The following is a 17769-nucleotide window of genomic DNA, read 5'->3' on the forward strand; positions in this document are numbered from 1 at the left end:
TTACAGCTCATGAGAACCCCAAATCCACAATCTCAAAAAAGTAGATTATTACATGCAATCAATAAAACAAGGATTGCACATAGAACAATATCGGACCTCTGAAAAGTACAAGCATGCATATGTACTCAGTACTTGGTTTGGGCCCCTTTTGCAGCACTTACTGCAATTACTTTTGCACGATATTCTAATTATTCGAGTTTCACCTGTACATAAATAACAGTTACAGTAGTAGGTCCTGGTTGGATTACAGCTGTTCAGTCGCTACACTTGTAGAAAAATACAGTATAAAAGGAGATCTCAAAGCTGCTGTTTCACCAAGCGTGAATCTCTTCTTGTTGCACGACGGTCCAGGTACACTATAAGCCAGCTCTACCCCTGTATCCTCCGAGTCACTTTCTCTGGTCTTAGAACGCCGCTGATACTCGTAATCTGAGTTTTAACTATTGTGTGTTGAGTACAGTCAAGTCCTGCTGGATATTTAGTTCACTTCCTCAATGTTTTCTGCAGCACTCAGTTCAGTTTTCCTTCACCCGCGAGCTCCCTACAGAATAAAAAAAAAAGGAAAATAAGTGAATGCTGAAGGCGGCGAAAGCTTTATCATGTATCCTGCTTTGGGGACATGTATTCAGTTCTGGTGACATCTGTATTTAGCCCTGGCGAGAAACTGCCCTATAATCATCAGTCTGTGTTGTTTTAGAAAAAATGTCACATGTCCCTTTAAGAAAAAGTATCAGTAATTGGTATCGGTAAGTACATGAGGGACAGTACGTGTACTTGGTCTTAAAAAAGTGGTATCAGGACATCCCAAGTTTAATATCTTTATGTAATATAATGTAACCAATCAAAGTTTAACCGATTTCTGTACGGCCATTCCAATTAAACGGCCAGTCAACTCACACTTGGGGGTGGGTGACCGTTTCTAAATGACTTTTCCCGCGCCTGGTCACATGCGCCCTCCCCCCACCTGAGCGAGAGTGGGAAACTTTGAGCAGCCGGCGACAGCTGTTACATAGAAGTGTTCGGGTCATAGAGCTGCCTGATCACTTGTATGGTGCTGGGGAAGTGTGCAAACCCCTCCCCCCCCCCGCTTCGTCGCTGCTGCCGGCTATCCTGGGCTCTGCTGTCCCCTGTGCTGGCCCAGGACTGGCACGGTGGCTCTCTGTGGCTGGATTGGAGGAAGATCAGCACACATTTACCGGCTGCATTTGTATGTACGATGTGTATTATATCACTTCCAGTTTCAGTCTGTCATTTCTCCAGCTGATGTAGCCAGAGAAGAAGCCAATGAAGCAGATCTGGGGTCTGTAGGTGAACTAAGGGTCTAATAGACTCCTGGTATCTCCATAAAAAGGACCTGTCACTGTCTCTGTGCTATCACATAGGGGTCTTGTTAGCCAGAGTGCGAGCAATAATTTTAGGGCCATCAATCCCTGTTAACACTTAATTGATGATCGGTAAAAGCCCTTAATGTGCCACCTATGGGCAATTTTGGGCATTGACGTTTTTTTCAATTTCACAGGTGCACCCAATTTTAAAGGAGAACTATGGGGTCAGTGTTTTTCCCCATAGTTCTCCTTAGGGTAACGGGAGGACACAAACTAGCGTCCTCCCGTTACCCTAAGCTCAGTATACCGCGAGCTACAGCTCGCGGTATACTGAGACGCCGCAGCCGGAGCGGATCCCGACTTAGATGACGGGATCCACCCAGCTGCGTGAGTGACAGCTGGCTCTGCCTATCTAGAGGCAGAGCCAGCTGTACCCGCCCCCTCCCCTGTCCGTTCCGCCAGTCAGCGATGGCAGATCGGAGCGGGGAGAGGGGAATCCAGCCCCTCCCCCTGTCACGGCAGAGAGCCGTGACAGGACCGAGAGGCGAGCGAACCCGGTATGTGTTCGCTCACCTCCCGATCTACTGAGCCGACCTGTGACAGTCTCATTGTCACAGGTCGGCTAGAACTATGAGGTGAGTGAAAAGCACTCACCTCATAGTTCTCCTTTAAGGCTTGAAAGGTTAGGTATCTACACTACCCAACACAACCCCATCTTTTATACTGTGCCAAAAAAATAAAGTATGATTAACACCCCGCTCTTCAAGTGGTTAATATCTTTATGTAATAAAATGTAACCAATCGATGGTTAGTGATCTCCAGCTTGTGTTGCATACAGTTCATTTCCAGACACCATTAAAGCTGAACTCAAGGATCCTATCCACTTCTGACCCTTAGCTCTCTTCTGCCATCCAAAAATAAAAACGCTTTTGAGTTTTAAAATAAAAGCCTTACTTCTAGTAGTTAATGATTTAATTTTGTGTGATGTAATTGGCTGCTTCATTCAGGCTTATTCGTCCTGGGCATTGGGGGTGGGGAGGATCTAGGCAGGCAGCACACATCACATCCAACATGCATCGCTAGGGGAAAATGGGAACTACATTTCCCATGATACTATTGGAATTTACTCACTTGATGGGTGTCAATGCAGGAGCGGTGCTCAGGGTGCCGGGTTGAAGAAAGAGTTGGAAAATAAATGGACAACATTTTGGCACAAGGTAAAGATGCACCTTGATAATGATATTCTTCTCCTGGCTGAGGTTCAGCTTCAAAATCCTAATTCTCACATTATGAGGCATATATTATGTTATAAGCAATTATATAACCAGCACAGGGGGTTCCATAACTTTCACAGCTCCCATCTTGTTCAAACAGCATCTACCTTGACACATTCTATGGTGATTGGACTATTGTGGTTGAGTAACTGTGTAAAATGGATGGGGTATGTTCCTGACACTCATTAGAACCTAGAAACAGCCTGGATAAGCAGTGTAACTCCTTCAGAAGGGAAGAACTATATATTTGGGTTGACCATTAGACGGACCCAAACTCAGGTTGTCCGCAGTTTGCTAAAGGGGCAATGACTTGGCTAGTTTGGCTGCCTGCCTGTGCCCATGCAACGTTATTGGTTGACTGGTGGCTGAGCTGCACAGCGTCATTGGTTGGTAGTGTGCACCATAAAAACCTATGATGTTTTGGAGCCACCAGCATCTTAGGAACCAATGATGCTGTGCAAGGAGAGGTTCGCTTGGACGTCCGCTGTCCCTGGATTTCTGGCTGGGTTTGGTGAAGGTCCAAACAAACCAGACCCATGCTAGTCCACTCATCACTAGTCTTCAAGACCAGTTGAATGCGACTAACTACTACCAGCTATAGTGACTATACCTAAAAAGTACTCATCCATTACCTGTATTCTCTGACTACACGTCACTCCGGTGTATCCAGGGCGACAGGAACATACGTTGGGCGAGGTACAACGACCGCCATATAAACACTTGTAATTGCACACGGCTGAAATAATACAGAAAACACAATGAACAAGGAGACATTTCCCCGGCTAATGATATCAATGTATATAAACATAGACCATGGCACAGCGCCGCGGGATACAAAGCGCTACTTACGGCTCTGGCACTGAGCCCCTTCCCAATCAGGGGGGCACTGGCATGTGTTTGGGCCAATGCACTCACCGCCGTTCATACATTTCTGAAGACATATTGCTGTGGAAATCAGAAACCGACACTTCCATTAATGAAAGGTAAATATACAGCGGGGACAGAATGACAGGAATCGCTAGAAAAAGTTGTTATATCCAACAAGAATGTATTGTATTCACTGCCTCCGTGTTTTCTATTCAAATAAAGGATAACTAACTATATATTTTTATAATTAGTTAAAGTAACAGAAATATTCAAGCTTTACATTTTTTTTTTCATTGTGGAATTGCAGAGCTCATAAGCTGTATACTCAGTATATGGGAGAGTATATGGGAGAGCTCACATACTGTATAGTATATTGTTACAAACATTTACATTATACTACATGTACAGACCCCATATTCAAAGAGAAATCCCCCTTACGTGTATTGCATCTTTTTCCTTTCCAGCCTGATGGACAGGAGCAAATATTGGGACCGACACACTTTCCTCCGTTCATACATATTGGGTCACAAACACCTAAAAACAGAGAATTAGATATAAATATATAATTATATTATGTAATATATATACTGTATACACACATATATCCCTACTGCCTTCTCTCTCCCTTATTTTTCCCTCCATCACTCGCTTTTTTACTCCATCTCCCCACCACCACCACATTATTATTTCTGTCTGTCTCTCACTACTTTCTCTACCATGTGCTAAGTTTACACTTTCCCGCTGCGTTGCAGTAGCATTTTCCTTAAGGCGCACACCACCACAAAGCATGTTATGTGCGTTAGCACATTGCAGTGCCATTTATTTTGAATGGCACCCCAACATATCTCTCTGTTTTATTCTCTGTTGTTATTTACTCTCTTCCTCATAATTTCTTTATCCATCTCTCTCTCTCTCTCTCCTCTCTCTCCTCTCTCTCTCTCTCTCTCTCCTCTCTCTCTCTCTCTCTCTCTCTCTCTCTCTCTCTCTCCTTTCTCTTACACACCTTTCTGTTTCCTATATCTTTCTTTCTTTCTCTCTCTCTTTGTATCTTTCTCTCTCTCTTTGTATCTTTTCACTTCCTTATGTATCCTCTTCCCTCAGTCATCTCTGTCTCTTTTCTACCTTTATTCTGTCTCCCTCCCTCCATCTCTCTCTCTCTCTCTCTCTTCTATTCCTCATATATTCTCTCCCTGCATCTTTCTCTTCTTTCTCATCTTCTCTCTTCCTCATATATTTTCTCTCTCCCTCTATCTCTCTATCTCTTCTTCCCTTCTCTCTTCCTCATATATTCTCTCCCTCCATCTTTCTCTTCTTTCTTATGTTCTCTCTTCCTCATATCTCTCTCTTCATCTCTCTCTTTTCATTCTTTCTTATCTCTCTCTTGTCTTCCCCTTCTCCTTCCTCTCCTTTTCCTGCCTCGCTCTCTCTTTCCTTCCCATCCCATATATATTTTATTCCTGTATTATTCAGAAACAGAAGACAGACCAGAGACAGGGGAGACACGGAACCATCACATTCACTTACTCGTCTGACATCTTTTACCGATGTATCCGTCTGGACAGCTGCAGATATTATTCCTCATGCAGTGACCGCCATTCTTACACGGGGGGCTGCACACCGCTGAAATCATACAATACATAGACCGGGTATTTGTTACCCATCATTATCAAGGCATATAGAGGAAAAGCAGTATATCATTTTATAACAAGGGACAGTTACAATTACTGATTACCACCAACTATAAAGATGATAAAATAATTAATATCCAGTCCGTGATCGGACACCCTCACAATCTTTATTGAATCCATCTCCTCATTACACATAGAGGAAGTGCAGGTTGGAAAGCTGGTATTTCAAGGAAGGTGATTTTAATTTTTTGGTGTAAACCTAATCAAATGCGGCCACACTGTAAATTTCTCCATATATATTTCTAACAGAGGTACCTAAGGGCCAATGTACACCACTGCGGTGCTTCGATGCCAACGTGCATAGCATTAAGACTGAGCCTACTTAAAAGGATTTGGCTGGAATTGCACGAGAAATGGTGCATGCAAAGTTACATGCTCATTGGATTGGTGACAGAATCAAGGTTTTTCTTTTTTTTTTGCTTATTCAAGATCTCCCCCAACTTAAAATGCTGGATAGAAGTAAAAAAAAAAAAAAAAAGTACTGTATCTGTGTGGTGGTAAAAGTTTGATAATATACTTACCTTTTCCAGACTTCCTCCTATGGCACCTGGGTGAGGGTCATGTAATCATCCTTCTGGCCAGATCTTGGAGAATGTTGAGTGGGCCAAATCTCAGTGCTGTGCGAACGGCATCCCTCCCGCTATGCTCCTCTAGATGGCGCTGATGAGTATCTATCCCATACTCGTCAGCGCCATCTAGAGGGGCTATTGCTGTGCGAATGGCATCCTCCCGAATATATATGCAGAGCGGAACATTTATAACTGATTCCCCCTGTGTCATGTTACAGCCGTATTCAGGGTGTAACATGAAACACAGTGACATCGCCAAGCCCGCTTCCCATTTACCTGAATCGCAGGGTTTTTCTCCCTGCAGTCTCCCATTGATTTTTGAAAATGGCATGGCTGTGCGTGGCTCCGCCCACACAGCCGCATCTTCCATTCACAGATCCTTTGACAATGTCTGTCAATGGACAAACTACAAGTCCCATGTGTCACCATGGCAGAGGGACTTAAAAGAAAGTGTGGTAACGTCACCACATCCTGTAGGAGGGAGAATCTGCAGGAGCCAGAGTATTGCACCCGCCATCCACTAATCACAGTTTCATGGCTTTACTGGCTCCAATGCAAACAATTATAAATGCACTTTTTTTTTCTTTTATTAAAATTTTTAAAAGTGGACTTAGCCTTTAAGGATGGGGAGGGGTGATTGGCTTCCCTGTAGTGTAAGGTCCAATTGAACAGACTGAAAGGGAGCAAATAGGAGGAGTTCCTTGTTAGGATGTACAGTATGTACACTTTACCAATAGGCACATAATAAATAGATTTTAGAATACGAGATCCCTAATGAGATACAAAGAATAATATACAGTATATAAATGTATTATAAAGTAATCTGTATCAGTCGTATATATATTTCTGTGTTTCACAGAAAACCCACCGTTCTGGCACTGAGCTCCATAGAAGCCATTGGGACAGAGACACACGTTGGACTTCAGACAAGTGCCACCATTGAGGCACACGGGATGGCACACCACTGAACAAAATCAAAAAGAAAAGGAAAACTTTTGAAATACATTCTGTTCAAACTGACATAATGCAGAATACAGACGGCATACACCCACTCTTGAGGTATAATGCTGAAATGGCTGAAGAAACACGACCTAAAGCTAAACTCTGGGCAAATTGTAATTTAAATATATTTCTCAATATAAATCCACGTATAAATCCACTTTGTGTGCACTAATTCTTTTTGCAAACCCAGATATTTTCTTGGAAAAGTAGCAGTGACATCATCACTCTGCTGCCCATGGCCTGTGCAGAGAGCAGAGCTGTGGGAGGGACCCAGCAGGCTCTACCCCCTGTTAAAACTACAGGTAAGATGAGTATATATTTCCTGTGCTCCTCGGCTCCGTCTAGTGGCCATAATGTGCTGTGATTCACTCTGCAAAGGTTTTATAACTAAGTGTTGAGCAGGTGGGATAAGCTCCTTTAATGCATTTAACTGGAATATCCCTTTAATTCCCATCAAAAACACTTACCTGTGCTACAGGTGGGTCCACTCCAGCCAGGCTTGCATTTGCACACGTCAGGGGCCACACATTCACCTCCATTCTCACAGTGCCGGTTACACACCACTGCACAAAGAAAATGTAAGACTGTCAGGTATAAGAGCCTTACCGTACAGGATGAATTGCCTGCCCCCACTAGTTCTCTAGGAAGGCATTGCACTGCCTGTGGACCGGTTCTGCTATTGACATCTAACTGGGATCTGCCAATCATTGACACAGATGATTTCCAGATCTAAATGCAACCAGCCGAATTGGCCAACAAGGATCTTCTGTCTTATCTTCAGTCTTCCAGTATGGCTATAACACAACTCACAGAGCTCCATTATGTCTGAATAGTTAACCTGCAATGCAAGTTTCCATCTGCAGGGGGTGCTGTAGTTATTTCTGCACAATATTTACAGTGATTTACAGCCATTTATATCATTTATATAATGAAGTCAGGCTGCATAAACTGTAATAGAAATGGACTTCTTTATCTTTTAACACTACTGTTTAGCGCAGGAAGGTTTGAAATATCTTGTGCTAGTGGCACACTTGAGATCCAGGCCTCTGCTCCACACAGAGAGCAGTGGTCTATATTCCTGTCCAGTTCTCTAATTACCACCACTGTAGGGGACATGAGCATTGTTGATTGGAGCACTGGGCAGGGTGTGTGTCCAATTGCTGTGTTGTAGGTTGATAGAGGTAGGTTGTAGAGGTCCGGCTCTCTAGCATGCTTCTGGCACGGGGTATAGTAATGCTTGTCACAGCAAATAGTGTTAACAAAATATAAAGGAAGCCCATATTTATACAGCCTGACCCCATTACAGTGAGTAGTATTTTAAGAAGGTTGAAAGTGGCTTCAAAGGAAAGCTGTATAGACAGATTGGGGCTTTGGACCTCCCCTTCTGACCCTGCTAGTGGGCTGGCTGGTCCACCAACAATTCGGGTTCCATCATTTCTCAGTCTCTGACCTTGAACAAGCATACAGCAATGAAGTCAATGATTCACATCTTTTGTTTTGTTTGCCAAAGCCGTTGCATTGTCATGGCGGCCAGACAACTGGCATTTGCAGAGGTTGGGGCCAACCATAGAAGACTATCAGTGTTATTCACAAAAGGGTGAAGAGGTTGTAGAAGGCCGGAGAAGTGAACAATCTAGGACAACATAGCCGATTTGGAAAAATTCTCCAATTCAGCTCACTTTCCAGTTCAGCGATGTTGACCTCGATTGTTCACTTCTCTGGCCTTCTCCAAACGCTTCACCCTTTTGTGAATAACCCTGTATATAATTCTTGGATATATTACATCGTGCAGACTTACTTGTTTCACAACGAGGTCCAACATAACCAAACGGACAGGAACATACATTCCTAGCCTGGCAGGTCCCTTCATGGTCACATGGTGGATCACAGTGAGCTAAAAATAAATAAATTATGAAATGAATTATAGAATAATAATTCTGGAAGTTCTGGACATTTGTAGATATTTTCTGCCTGTTACACAGATAAAGATTCGTCTATCCATGTAAAATAATACTTAGTAAGGTCAGTTTTGAACTTTCCTCCAGCTAATTTGAGGTCAGGTCCCCGTGTTCTAGATCTCAGGTTATATTAAAAATCCTGCTGAACCTTATTCCCATCCTCCATGTATCTAAAGGTCTTAAAGGAGAATTATGAGGTGAGCGATTTTCACTCAGCCTCATAATCTGAGCCGACCTGTGACAATGAGACTGTCACAGGTCGGCTCAGTAGATCGGGAGGTGAGCGAACACATACCAGGGCTCGCTCACTTCTCGATCCTGTCACTGCAGAGAGCTGTGACAGGGGAGTGACTGGATTCCCCCCTCCCCTGTCCGATCCTCCAGCGCTGACTGGCGGAATGGACGGGGGAGGGGGCGGGTACAGCTGGCTCTGCCTCTAGATAGGCAGAGCCAGCTGTCAGTCACGCAGCTGGGCGGATCCTGGCACAATTGTCGGGATCCGTTTCAGCTGCGGCGTCTCAGTATACCGCGAGCTGCAGCTTGCGGTATACTGGGCTTTGGGTAACGCGAGGACGCTAGTTTGTGTCCTCCCGTTACCCTAAGGAGAACTATGGGGAAAAGCCTTAAACCCATAGTTCTCCTTTAATCCCCTTTCCTTTCTTTTCTCAAGACTGGACATATTAAGTTCCTGCAGTCTCTTCTGATACAGTATTGTATCCCTCAGACCTTTCACCATTATTGTTGTCCTTCTCTGAACTCATGTCTTATCAATAACATTTTGGAAGGGAGGTCTCCAGAACTGGACACAGTATTCTAAATCTAACTAAGGATCTATATAGAGGAATCAGGACTTCCTTCCTCCTGCTGGTGACCCCTCTAGTGATATTTAAAACTATGAGGTGAGTGATTTCCAGTCATCCTCATAGTTCGAGCCGACATGTGACAAAGAAGCTGTCACAGGTCGGCTCAATAGATCGGGAAGTGAGCAAACACATACCGTCGCTCGCTCACTTTCTGATCATCTTCCTGCAGAGAGCCGTGACTGTAAGACACCACTCCCTGCAGGGATTCTCCCCTCCCCTCTCTGATCCTCCAGGGCTGAGTGGAGGAACAGATGTGGGAGGGGGCGGACACAGCTGGCTCTGCCTCCAGATAGGCAGAGCCTGCTGTCAATTACGCAGCTAGGTGAATCTCGACAGTATTTTCGGAATCCGCCCCGGCTGCAGAGCTCTCAGTATATCATGGGCAATAGTACACTATATGCTGAGCTTTGGGTCACAGGAGGACGCTAGTATATGTACTCCCAAGACCGTAAAGAGAACTATGGGGAAAAACACTTATCACATAGTTCTCTTTTAAAGATCTATATAGAGGAATCAGGACCTCCTTCCTCCTGCTGGGGATCCTCTAGTGATAACTAAAGATCTATATGGGGGAATCAGGACCTCCTTCCTCCTGCTGGGGATCCCTTTATTGATAACTAAAGATCTATATAGAGGAATCAGGACCTCCTTCCTCCTGCTGGGGATCCCTCTAGGGATAACTAAAGATCTATATAGAGGAATCAGGCCCTCCTTCCTCCTGCTGGGGATCCCTCTAGGGATAACTAAAGATCTATATAGAGGAATCAGGCCCTCCTTCCTCCTGCTGGGGATCCCTCTAGGGATAACTAAAGATCTATATAGAGGAATCAGGCCCTCCTTCCTCCTGCTGGGGATCCCTCTAGGGATAACTAAAGATCTATATAGAGGAATCAGGACCTCCTTCCTCCTGCTGGGGATCTCTCAAGTCATAACTAAAGATCTATATAGAGAAATCAGGACCTCCTTCCTCCTGCTGGGTATCCCTCTAGTGATAACTAAAGATCTATATAGAGGGATCAGGACCTCCTTCCTCCTGCTGGTGCCCCTTTAGTGATAACTAAAGATCTATATAGAGGAATCGGGACCTCCTTCCTCCTGCTGGTGATCCCTTTAGGGTTGCCACCTGTCCAGGATTCACCCGCACAGTCCGGGTTTTGAATGCTGTGTCCGGGTTTCATGGTAGCCCCCCACTAAAAATAGTCTTAACTGTGATATTTACACTGTGCGTTGCTAGAGTGTTCGGGTTTCGCTTGAAGAAAAGGTGGCAACCCTAGATCCCATAGTGATAGCTAAGGACCTGTATTGAGGAATTAAGACCTCTGAGTCACAGACCACAATAACAATCCAACATTGGTTCTAATCCTACCCTACTGTAAAAGTAGAACAAGTTTTGCCTTTAGACACACTTTAACATATGGAAAGTAAAACAGAATTGCAATACCCGTAATAGCCAGCAGAGGGTGAGCTACAATGACTTTTCACAGAGACACCTAAATGCGTCATTATGAAAACACTACAATATGTTGTCATGATGAAGATAATGGTGATCCGTGCCTAACCTAACAAGGGATCGTCTAGATATTGAGATTCTATATGAAGTTGTGTTTTCTAGATTTGAGATGTATGAACATTTCCATATTTAGGAATCACATGTATACAATGAGCTTCATATTTACAAGTGCAGAACAATGGAGTTACCTATTTAAACTATATCTACAGGCAACACTTTTTCTTAGCTTTGGATAGACTATAGAAGGTTTTAAGGAAGAGCTCCAGGGGGGAAAAAATATTAACCCTTGCAGTGGGGCTTTCCCAAGGGTTAACTGCTTGTTTTTGTCTATGTTTAAAAAAAATGTTTTACTCACCCGATCCTATGAGCCACCTCATTCTTAGACCGGTCCCTGGAGCGTCTCTCCCCCTCCTCTGCAGAGGTCTAAGGTCCTGTAAATCAGCACGTTCTATACACAGTGTATAGATGTGAGGACGCTGAGGAAGATTCCAATGCTGCAGGGAGGGGGAGGCAGGCTGGCCAGCTCGGATCTTCAGGTGAGTATAACTTTGTTGTTTTTGAACCTGGGCAATGAGAACTTAACCCTGGGGGCTTAAGAAAAAGTTTTCCTGGAGTTCTTCTTTAAATCTGTCCCCAAACTCCCCAGCAGAGACATTCAGACCTGACTGAGCTTCTAACCCTTCCACACTTTATCCAAAAATGAACAAACTTTGAATGAACAATGAATTAAAGGGGTGGGGGAGGGACAATTAGGCTAAATGGTCCTGGATGTTACCTAACCAGGAAATGAGGCGGGCTCTATCTGACTTGCTGTGGCTTCTAATGCACATGGTGAGAAGCTCCCAGTGTGCAGTGACATCAGAGGAAGCCATTCCAGCCCAGGAGAGGAACCGGTACAACTGTGCAAGACTGAAGGGAAGGACGGGGGTCAGATAGAAGACTGAAGGGAAGGACGGAGGTCAGATATAAGACTGAAGGGAAGGACGAAGGTCAGATAGAAGACTGAAGGGAAGGATGGAGATCAGATATAACACAGAAGGGAAGGACGAAGGTCAGATAGAAGACTGAAAGGGTGGACGGAGGTCAGATAGCAGACTGAAGGGAAGGATGGAGGTCAGATATAAGACTGAAGGGAAAAATGGAGGTCAGATAGAAGACTGAAGGGAAGGACGGAGGTCAGATAGAAGACTGAAGGGAAGGACGGAGGTCAGATATAACACAGAAGGGAAGGACGGAGGTCAGATAAGACTGAAGGGAAGGATGAGATCAGATAGAAGACTGAAGGGGAGGACGGAGGTCAGATATAAGACTTAAGGGAAGGACGGAGGTCAGATATAAGACTGAAGGGAAGGACGAAGGTCAGAAAGAAGACTGAAGGGAAGGACGGAGGTCAGATAGCAGACTGAAGGGAAGGACGGAGATCAGATATAAGACTGAAGGGAAGGACGGAGGTCAGATATAAGACTGAAGGGAAGGACGGAGGTCAGATATAAGACTGAAGGGAAGGACGAAGGTAAGATATAAGACTGGATGGAAGGACGGAGGTCAGCTTTAAGATTTGGAGACCTATAAGGATCCACTGGGTGCCACCCAGAAATGATCCTTTTCTATTTCTAATATTCCTGGTGATCAATCATCCAATCACAGAGCAGGAAGCTGTTAGTAGTCACCTTCTTGGCACGTGGTTCCCCCGTATCCCGGAGCGCACTCGCACACGTTGGGTCTCGCACACTTCCCACGGTTCCTGCAGTCCGGGCGGCACACAGCTGCAGCACATCAGACGTAATTATAAGGAGGCACATTACTCTCACATGTAAACATTTACTCGGACGAATGACTGTGTGCGGCCGCTTACCGCTCTGGCAGTTGTATCCGGAGTAGCCCGGCTTACATTTGCAAACATTCGGCGCTGTGCATTCCATATTTCTTCCGCACGGATGCCGGCAAATTGCTGCGTTGAGGACAGATAATGGATGGCGTCATTAAATCATTAAATCACAGATCCTTCTAAACAGAATGAAATGAACAGCTACTTGGGAACATATTATGTAATGTATCTGCTGAGCTCTGTGAGAAGTTGTTACATTGTTTAAAGCAGAACTGAAATAAAAAATAAAAGCAATAAAAAAAAGAAGATACATTTAAAAGGCAACTTTTGTTGCAATCTTCAACTTCAATTGGCTCCCGCAGTACTTATTTTCTGCCACTAGATGTCCTCACTCTGACAGCCAGCATCATTCAGGGTTTGTTCACACCATATGCAGTGCGTTCCGGTCCGATTCTGGCCGGAACGCACTGCTTCGCATTGCGGCCGGCTCACTTTTTTGCCGGGCTGGAGGGGGCGTGGTGAGCACTGAAGTGAATGGCACCGTAGCCACGCCCTCCGGCCGCAATGCGATCGCCCGCACGGGATCGCAAGCCACATTGTGCCTGCAGTGCAGTCCGGTGCAATCAAAATGCTGCAAGCACTATTTTGATCGCACCGCACTGCAGGCAAAATATGCCTTGCGATCCCGTGCGGGCGATCGCATTGCGGCCGGAGGGCGTGGCTACGGTGCCATTCACTTCAATGGCCCGCCATGCCCCCTCCAGCCCAGCAAAAAAGTGAGCCGGCCGCAAGGCGAAGCAGTGCGTATCACGGCCAGAATCGGACCGCATATGGTGTGAACTACCCCTCAACCCACTTTCTGTTATATCCCTCCTCTCAGCCTGTGACTGGACGGCTAAAGGAGAAGCAGCACAGCCATGAGCTCCTCTCTCTGTCACTCTATTCTCTCCTCCTATCAGCGTGCACCTTGTCTTCTTGTACTACTTTCCACTCGAGGTTAATCAAACCCCCAAAACATTTTTGTATTAAAGCGGAGACCCTGCAGAATAAAATGGCGGTAGCTGCAATTTTTTTTATGTCACACCATTTTTAGCACACCCAAATTTCCAGTAAAAAAATACAATAAGTACATTTTCAGTAAAAACTATATTTTCCCAATTGTTGGGTGAAATATAAAAGGAAAGGTTGCGCCAAGTAAATAGGTATCAACAAGGCAAGCTCTAAAAAATTGTGCGCACCTGTGAAACATCGACAACCAAAATTGGCTGGACAGTGAATAGAGAAGCAGTGCAGTGATGGGCTCCTCTCTCTATCAGTATGCGTCTTTTTCTCTCCCACTGTGAGCTCTGCTATGCTGGGACTGCAAGAAGCTGATATCAAGTCAGATTCAGGTACTTACACTGCTTGCATACATTTAAAGTGCAACTGAAGCCAAACATTTTTGTAAATCTTGTGTAGGGTGGAAAGGGATTAGAACCCCCGTCAGGTCTTTATTGCCATCTGTGTCCCCATTAGGGAGATTCACCCTCTCTATTTGTCCTGGTGCCTAACATTTAAAGAAAATCACAAATTTTGGGTTGTCACCAGAAAAAGAAAAAAATGGGAAAATCGTCCAATGGGAACACTAGTTGGAGGGATTTCCTCTTACATCCTGTTGTGGATATTGGACAGGAAGTAAAGGGAAATCTGCCCAATGGGACACAGGTGGCAAAAAAAAAAAGCTGATGGGTTATAACCGTCCCTTACTCTATCTACAACAACAAAAAGTTCAGGCTTCAATTCTACTTTAATGATGTATTAATTAGGGATGCACTGATACCGTTTTTTCGTTATCGAGTACGGATATTTTTGTTCGGCACTCGCCGATATCGAATACCGATACCGGAAGTCCCATTAAGGAATCCGCGTAATGACTCGCCCCCCGGCTTCCTGATTACCTGGGAAGCTGTCTCCATGCTCCCTCATCACCAAGTGACGAGGAATCACGGAGCCGGCTTTCTGGCCGATTAGGAAACTGGGGGGCGGGTATTGACTCGCCGCCCAGCTTCCTATTTGGCCAATCAGGAAGGCAGGCGGCGAGTCATTACACGCCGTCCGGCTTCCTGATTGGCCGAGATGCCAGCTCCATGCACCCTCATTTTGCATAAGAATAGTTTGTTTGTTTTTCCCCAGCAGAGGGCGCTCTCGACTTCACTTTAAATGAACATTTTTAGGCCTGGAGACTAATCAAACCCCTAAACATGTATGAAAGCAGAGACCTCGGGGAATAAAATGGCGGTAGTTGCCATTTTTTATGTCACATGATATGAGTGCAACCGTATATCAAACACAAATTTTGAGTAAAAAAAAACAATATAACCCATGGGTCCCCATTTCTGGCCTATTTATCCTGCCTTTCTAGAATGTTTTGATTGGCACTTAATACAGTCTAAGAAAATTAGTAATAACCCTATACTATTATGCTCTATGTTATAGGTAATCCTGTACAAAGTATAGTATTATTTGACTGTCAACCTTATGTTTTTCAATAAAAAAAAATTATTTGGAAAAAAAAAACAAAACAAAAAAACAATATAATACCCCATTGTTTTCTGAAATATAAAAGATGAGGTTAGATACCAAAAAAAGATACCAAACATGTCAAACGATAAAAATTGAGTGCGCCCGTGAAACGTCGACAAACTTTGGTATCCAAAATTGTCCATAGGCAACACTTTAAAAGCCTTTATAGATCATCAGTTATCACCCGATGCGTGTTTACATATCTGGGGCATTTTACTGATGCACACACATCTTGTCACATCGCAACGTTGAAGGGACCCTGAGTGGCCCCAATTTTTTTTTACACTTTATTGGATGATAGCCCCCTATGTGATAGCATATTAGAAATGACAGGTCTATTCAGGATGAGGCACCCTGAAGCAGTTGCCTCAGATGGCATCTCATTGGGTCACATAGGGGAGCGGTGGGTGTGCCTGACGCCCCCTTTCCAGCTAGAGTGTCCCAGGTTGCTAAGAGCTCTTAGCAACCTGTGACGCTCTTGCCGGCATCCTGACTAGCTCACTGGTATCACTGGTCGCCAGGAGCTGAGCGGGATGCTCTGGCTGGCATCCTGCCTAACTTCTAGCAATCAGTGACATCAGTGACCTAGGCGGGATGCTGGACAGAGGTACTGGTAGCATGCACCACCAATAATACCACCCTGGTAATGTGCGCCACGAACACCACCCCCAGCCACAGTCCCGCCTCATGCAAAAATTGCATGGTCACCCCTGGGTCTATTAGACCCCTAATGTCACCTGTGGACCCCACTGGAGGGGAGATCAGCGAGCACATGTCCAGGGTCAGCAGAGCCCAGGATGCATGGTGGGTACACTCTGGTGGGGGATGGGGTGGGGTGTAACGTGGAAGTGAATTGCTTCCATCCAAAGGCTGACAGTCGGCTTGTAAAACGTGAACCTCCCCTGCCAGCCTCCATTTATGGCACTGGCAGAAGTGGTTAAAGTGGAACGAGCATCAAATATTGTAGCTGTATATTGTGAAATGTCTTTATGTAGAAATGTAAACGTAAAGACTTTAGCAGCTCTGGGTGAAACTTACACCCATATAAAAGATAACTATGAGGTAAGTTTTTTCCCCCCATAGTTCTCCTCAGGGTCATGGGAGGACATATACTAGCGTCCTCCCATCACCCAAAGCTCAGTATATCTATATATACTGAGAGTTCTGCAGCCGGGACGGGTCCCGGCAATACTGTCGAGATCCACCCAGCTGGCTGATTGACAGCTGGCTCTGCCTATCTAGAGGCAGAGCCAGCTGTACCCGCCCCCTCCCCCGTCCGTTCCTCCACTCAGCGCTCCCCTGCAGGGAGCCGTGAGTGACAGTCACTGCTCTCTGCAGTGAGATGATCGAGAAGTGAGCGAACATGTCGTGTGCTGTGTTCGCTCACTTCCCGATCTATTAAGCCGACATGTGACAGTTTCATTGTCACACGTTGGCTCGAACTATGAGGATGAGTGATTTTCAATCGCCTCATAGATCTCCTTTAAATCACTGATTTAATGATTCATTAAAGGATGTTTCAGACTGAGATTCAATCAGACAAAGTCAGCCACGAGGCAGGCTGCTGGTGCTGCCTCTTTAGGTTATCAGTAGTACTCTGGGAAGTCTTTGTCGTGTATTAAATCTTTATTTGTAATAGAGGGAACTAACTGAACACGGAACGCAGGAACCCCAAGGTGCTCCTTTACACCTTTAAAACTATATCAACATATAGCCCTCATTCACACGGGAATCGGCCGGCACGTACAGCTCCATGCTGCGTGCACGGCCATATCGCTCAGCTCCCGGGAAGGACAGGTGCTGCGTGTGATTAGTACGCAGCCCCCGTCCTTCTCTATGGGACTACATGGCCGTACGCCCCCCTACGCTCACCTCAAGTGCAGGTCCGCAGGGGTGCGTGTTTTCCGGCTCAAACGCAGACAGGATCCATCCTGTCAGCGTACGAGTACACTCACCCGCACGGACGTGCAGGGTGGGTGAGCATAGGGGGGCGTACGCCCGCGTAGTCCCATAGACTAATCACACACCGCACCTGTCCTTCCCGGGAGCTGCTCGATAGGGCCCGCACGTACAGCTCCAGTGTGAATGACGGCTTACAGGGTTGCTCATGCTGTGTCACTGCTCCCCACTAGTGCCATCTTAAAGGGTGGGCCCACACAAAACCGATATTTCAGGTGCTATGGCCATTTTGAGGGGCTCCCTGTTGGATTATTTATGCATTTTATATTATGGATAATGTAAAAGGAAGAGCTGGGACATACAAAGCTCAGCAGTAGTGGCGTAACCAGAGTTATGGGCGCCCAAGGCAGAAAGAATCCCCCCC

The 17769-nt window shown here is 45.4% G+C and overlaps 1 protein-coding gene across 1 annotated transcript in view; it reads right to left on the minus strand.

Moving 5' to 3' along the window:
• Positions 1-526: 526 nt before the first annotated feature.
• The window catches only part of VWDE (von Willebrand factor D and EGF domains), a 63917-nt gene continuing 46674 nt past the window's right edge, over positions 527-17769 (minus strand). The window contains 10 exon segments of the mRNA XM_018571073.1: positions 527-541; positions 3232-3335; positions 3449-3544; positions 3905-4000; positions 4991-5086; positions 6592-6687; positions 7193-7288; positions 8524-8619; positions 12727-12822; positions 12912-13007. Coding sequence (XP_018426575.1) covers positions 527-541; positions 3232-3335; positions 3449-3544; positions 3905-4000; positions 4991-5086; positions 6592-6687; positions 7193-7288; positions 8524-8619; positions 12727-12822; positions 12912-13007 — 887 coding nt within the window.

This window comes from Nanorana parkeri, unplaced genomic scaffold (genome assembly GCF_000935625.1).
Source record: "Nanorana parkeri isolate BGI_ZX_2015 unplaced genomic scaffold, ASM93562v1 scaffold1667, whole genome shotgun sequence".
Classification (NCBI taxonomy): domain Eukaryota; kingdom Metazoa; phylum Chordata; class Amphibia; order Anura; family Dicroglossidae; genus Nanorana; species Nanorana parkeri.